Raw genomic sequence first — 6,000 nt, 5'->3', positions numbered from 1 at the left:
CTCCAAGCCACCCACCCGTCTCCAGTTGGCCAAGGAGAGGGGGAAAAAAAAAAAAAAAAAAAAAAAAAAAAAAAAAAAAAAAAAAAAAAAACCTGTCCAGGGCACCGCCCCCCACCCCCTATCCCCCAACATCCCCCAGAAGCTGTCCTCTTGCAGGTATAGCCCACACACTCTCGGAAGCATCCGCAGATGGTAAACCTCACGTGCAAGGCGCCAGCGCTACGCTGCATGGTGCGGGTGCCCGTGAGCCAGCTAGCTCGCGAACGAGCACGAGCAGAGGAAGGTGGTGCGTGAGTGGGCCCGGGAAGGAGACGACACCTCCGGAAAGAGAGCCACGCGGCTGTGCTGGCAGGACTGCAGTGCCACCTCTCTGGAGAAAGCTCTCACGCCCGTGCTCGAACGCACGTGCACACGGCCAGCCTTGAGAGCGTGCGAGTCAGAGCATTTCAGTGCAGGGCGCCTTAAAGCGATGGCATCTGCCCTCAACAGCAAAATTCACCCGCCAGGAACCTGCGCGAGCTCCAAAGCCGACGCCCGCGGTGGCTCGGGCTGGAGAATGGACTGTGATCCGGAGATGCACGTGAAAATGTGCAAGAAGATCGCTCAGCTCACTAAGGTAAGGCGGGGTGCTGCGGGCAAACCAGCTGTGTGCCAGAGGCACCCAGAGTAGGGGTGGGAGTGTAGAAGCACTCCAGGGGAGGACCGCACTGAATCCCCACAAACTTTGTCACAGAGACCAAAGGAAGCTGTTCTGTATCTGAGTGAAGTGACCTTCTGGAGACTGCATTTGGAAGCAGCAGACAGGATTCTTTGCCAAGGAAACTCTCCGCAGCCTGCTTGCTTAGCAGGTGGGCTGTGCTTTCCCAAGGCTAGAGGGTGTGTGTGTGTGTGTGTGTGTGTGTGTGTGTGTGTGTGTGAGAGAGAGAGAGAGAGAGAGAGAGAGAGAGAGAGAGAGAGAGAGAGAGAGAGAGAGGGAGAGATCATGTTCCTTTGCTAGCCCTGTTCAAACCTTCAAACCATCATGCCTGGAATGTTGTGATTTTATTCTCTATATCTGGGGAGATCATGTGAGACCTATTTAAACACGATTCATTAATTCCTTCATTCAACAAATATTTGAATCATTTGTTGAGTGCTAGCAGTCTTTCGTGGCATCGTACTAAACCTGGAAGGCAGCCCAGGGGACTTACTGTCAAACTGACTACAGGCATGTGTTGGATCATAAATGGGAAAGGGTAGGATGCATGCTTGTGGTAATGGAAAAGACCTTGGGAGGTCAGCCAGCCCATATCCCTACTTCATCTCAGGATCTTGGTTGAATATATCCAATATGTGTACCTGAGATGTTGCCAATGCAGGTTGTTAATCCCTGGCAATTTCCCAATTAGGAACAACTCCGCACAGATTCCCTCCACATATCTGTAGAGATGTCTTTCCTGCAGGGTTTGAGTAGTTAATTTGTTTACTTGGTATTTTCCATTTGGTCTCAAACTCCTAGCACAATGCCTACTAGTAAAGACTAGCTCCAGCTTTTGTCCCAGAGTATAATGAATGACATATTCTGATTTCTTTCCTAAACATCTTCCTCTTACTTTCCATACCTGCTTTTCTGAAGGATGGATGAGCATCCTTACCACACTGGAATCCAACATAGGGTGAAACAACAGCACTAGCTTTCTTCTCCTGACCTCCCATTGACATCTGCATATTCTTTGCACAAGAGCCTGTCTCCAGACAGGTGTGCCACGATGTCTAACCCACAGTTGTCTAATAGCGCCGATCAAAAACTTACTTAAGTTTATTATTTAAAAATGATTTTAGTATCTGAAAAAGCAATTATAGTATCCGGGCACCTTCCTTGTCTTCAAAAAGTTAAAGTTTTTGTTGTTTGTTTGTTTGTTGGAAAAGAAGCAAGATTTGAAATAGCAAAAGCAATTAAAAACACATAGCAGGAGCTACATGTGATTATTCAAGTTAAAGCAGGGCACGGCAGTGTGTGCAGAAGGAAGGGAAAATTATGAAAGAATTATCCTTGACTTGTGATAGTGATGATCTATGGGGTGCCTGCTCTATTTAAAAGATTGAACATCACTTTTATTTATGTGCACATGTGTGTCTGTACATATACCCCATTGGTGGGTGCCTATGGAAGCCAGAAGAAGATGTGGGCTTTCAGGAAGCTGGAGTTACAAGTGACTATGAGCCACCCAATGTGGTTGCTGAAAATCAAACTCAGATCCTCTGTAACAGCAGCAAATATTCTTAACCACTGGGCTATCTCACTAGCTCCATATACTGAATATTGGTGCAATAAGTCCTAGGCAGGTTCTGTTCTAGCTAAGAGTCATTTTGAAAAAGGGACTCTGAACTGAGAAAAATCCCTCTATAAGATTTCCCTGTAGGCAAGTCTGTAGTTTTTAAAATTATAGTTGGTGTGTCTAGCTGACTGTGGGTGGTGCTATTCCTGGGCAGGTGGTCATGGGCACTATAAGAAAGTAGGCTGGGTAAGCCACTGAATAGCACTCCTCCATGGCCTCTGCTTTAGTTTCTGCCTTCAGGCTCTTTCCCTGACTTCCTTGGATGATGGACTACCAATTGTAAGATGAAATTAAACCCTTTCCTCTCCAGGTTGCTAACAGTGATAGTGTTTTATCACAGCAATAGAAACCCTAACAAAAGCATAGCCCTTTCCTTTGTAGTAGATAGATTATTTCAATGTAACTGGGTGGTGATTCCATTCAGTAATATTTATGGAATACCTATTTTGCTAAGCCATGAAGACTCAGCGATACAGAAGGCCAACACCATCCCTGGTACATAATCAGCAATATTTCTCAGAGTATGTTCTCCGCTACAAATCATGATTGAGTCTTACTATGTAGGACCACTCAGTACCACTTTTCACACTAATTTCTTAAAGTGAGATTTTGGTTTCTGATAAACCGCTCTTCTTTTGCCAACTCTTTGTATGGTGCATATTTTCTACACTTGAACATTTAGTATTTCCATGAGCTTTTCTTTGATAGGTGAATTTAATCCAGGTGATCACGAATATTCTTCCATCATGACTTGTGGTTTTCCTTTGCCATTCTTCCCCTGTGCTTTCTCTGTCTCTATTCCCATGTTCTGTAAGATTAGGAAAAATGATTTACATTCTGTGACTGGTTTGAGAGCTCCAGGCTTCATTCAACTCAGTCTCCGGACTGTCACTCATGTTTCAACTTAGCTACTTAACTATGATGTTTTCTACTAAAGGTTTTAAACAGAATTTTCCTACAGAAGAGCTCTTTTCATCTGCCAGTGTAGTCCCATGTGTGTTTAGTGAACACAATTGTGTCCAGTGATTCATAAAGTTTAGCTGGAGAACATGTCCATTTCTCATGCACATTTGAAGGTAGTCCCTATTCACACCCCCATCCCTAGGCAACCTTTTATTCTTTTCTGTCCTTTTCCAAAACAATTACTTATTTAATGATTTTAGTGCATATGTGTCTGAGTAAGTATATACACACATGCTGTGTGTGCACGTGCTGATGACCAGAAGGAAACAGGAAGAGTCCTCTATCTCTCCCTGCTTATTCCTATGAGGGAGGCAAGGTCTCTCCCTGAAACAAGAGGCTCAAGTTTTCCCAGCTAGGCTGGCAGCCAGCAAAATTTGGTTATCCTTTTATTTCTACCCATTTTGGAGCTGGTGTTAGGGCTGGCTGTGTAGGTGCTGGGATTTGAACTCTTCCTCTTCTTGTGGTTGTTCAACATACACTCTTAGCAATCTCTCCCTCCAGCCCAAATATCCAGGCTTGTTTCTTATAGGTATTTCAAATAAATGAAATCATACAATACTTAATCCTTTATTTCTGGCTTTTTCTTAGAGGACCATCCATGTCCTATCACATAACGTCACATATGCATCTATCTCTTATATAGCTATCTCGAGTTTGATTTATCATGATTTATCTATTCACCAACTGATAATTTTGGATTCCATCTTTTGTGGTTATCATCAACAGTACTGCTATGGACATGATAAATCCATATGCAAGACTTTATGTGCCCTTGGTTACATACTGAAAAGCAAAATCTTTCACTTTTAATGCTTATTTTTAAATTTAATTGATGCATAAAATCTGTATGTATTTGTGGGATACAGATGTTTCAGGTATGTAATAACTCAGGGTATCAGTGTCTCCATCACCGAAACTATTTGCTGTTTCTTTGTGGTGATACTGTTCAAACTCTCTTCTAGCTATTTGGAAAGATACAATTACTTGGCATCCACCATAGTTATCCTGTAGTTCTCTGGAACATTAGAAGGCATTCCACCTACTCCAACTGTACCACTATATTCAATAACCAGTCTGTCACTTTCCTCTTTACACTTCTTAGCCTCTGGGAACTGCTACTCTACTTTCTACCTTCATGAAATCAATTATTTTATCTACCACATGTAAGTAAGAGCATGCAGCATTGTCTTTCTGTGCCTAACTTACTGCAGTTACCCTGATACATCCAGCTCCATTCATGATGCAGTGACAGGTTTTTATGCTGTTGTATGAGTGGATAGTCCTCTGCTGTATGTAGATAACACAGTTTGTTTGTTCACCCATTAGTGGACATTTAGGTGTGTTTCGTGTCGTGGCTTTTATGACTACATCTTCATCCCTCTCTTTTTCCTTCTTGTTTCATTTCCTGAAATGTCCTTGTCTCTAAAAATTGGATCGTATTTATCTTTTAAGCTCTACTTCCTCTAAAAATAAAAGCCTTTGAAAACCTTCTTATTTTAAATGTGTTTATTATATGGTAATTTCTTTTTCTTATCCAACTCTAGAAGTTGATATAGTAACAGGCACAAAATAGAACCTTACTAAACTTTCTCCATGTGTAGGCTGGAGAGGTGGCTCAGTGGTTAGGGGCACTTCAGCGGAGCTGGGTTGATTCCCACACCCACATAGCAGCTCACAGCCATCTATAACGCCAGTCTCAGGGGATCTGTGAAGTTTCTGAGGCCCTCTTCTGGTCTCTGAGTGTACAGCACACATCTGCTACAGATAGTTACATGCAGACAAAGCAGCCATTGCATTAAAAAAATTCTTTGCATATATTTTGTTAAGATTTCTCTTATACTGATTCATAAGAAATATAGTGATTTATCTCCTAAAATAATAAAGTCCTAGTTTTATGTACAACTGCTGGTAGCCTAGTGAATAAATAATCAAACAATCCAAGATGCACATGAAAACCACCTGGAGAGCTTTTGACAATATAGCAGTTTGTTGGGTATTATATAGCACATGGCTGTAATATCCCTACTTGAGAAGCTGAAGTAGGGCAAAGAATTGCAAGTTCAAGCCTGTCCAGCGACATAATGAGTTGCCTAGGCAACTTAGCCTTGTCTCAGAATTTAAAAAGCCTGGGGATGTAAGTCAATGGTAGTCTTCTCACCTACCATACACAAGCCCCTAGATCGATTCCCAGTAACACACACACACACACACACACACACACACACACACACGCACACACACATGCACACACACACGCACACACACGCACACACACACGCACACACACGCACACACACACGCACACACACACACACACACACACGCACACACACACGCACACACAGGCACACGCACACGCACACATACACACACACACCCCAAATGCGGTGGTGACCCTAAACTGGATCCAACCCTGGTGGTTTGACTTGAGGCTTCCTAGCATTAGAGATGTTACAACCCAGTGCCAGCTGTTCTGAGTTTCTAGCTGTTTAACTTCCCATCTTGATGCTCTGTAGAGGGTGAAGACAGCTGCCCTGTAAACTTCAGAATAAACTGTTACCCTAGTAAACTGGAGAAAAGCGGGCCCTTCCCTAGCCTTCGAAGCCAGGAAGTATGGTGAGGCAACGGTAATGATGCCTTGGCAAAGGCATCCTCTATCACAGGCTGCCACTTGATTTACCCTTATGTTTTCCTGGCTTAAAGGAGTACATGGTTTATT

The 6,000-nt window shown here is 43.1% G+C and overlaps 1 protein-coding gene across 1 annotated transcript in view; it reads left to right on the top strand.

Moving 5' to 3' along the window:
- Positions 1 to 282: 282 nt before the first annotated feature.
- Positions 283 to 6,000, top strand: part of Fam184b (family with sequence similarity 184 member B) — a 114,366-nt gene continuing 108,648 nt past the window's right edge. Inside the window, exon 1 of the mRNA XM_021161949.2 lies at positions 283 to 616. Coding sequence (XP_021017608.1) covers positions 470 to 616 — 147 coding nt within the window. The 5' untranslated portion in view covers positions 283 to 469. The remainder of the gene's footprint in view (positions 617 to 6,000) is intronic.

This window comes from Mus caroli, unplaced genomic scaffold (assembly GCF_978045245.1).
Source record: "Mus caroli unplaced genomic scaffold, Mus_caroli_1 scaffold_4, whole genome shotgun sequence".
NCBI classification, from domain to species: Eukaryota; Metazoa; Chordata; class Mammalia; order Rodentia; family Muridae; genus Mus; species Mus caroli.
Note: the sequence above shows the minus strand (reverse complement) of the source record. Positions and strands in the feature narration are given on the sequence as shown.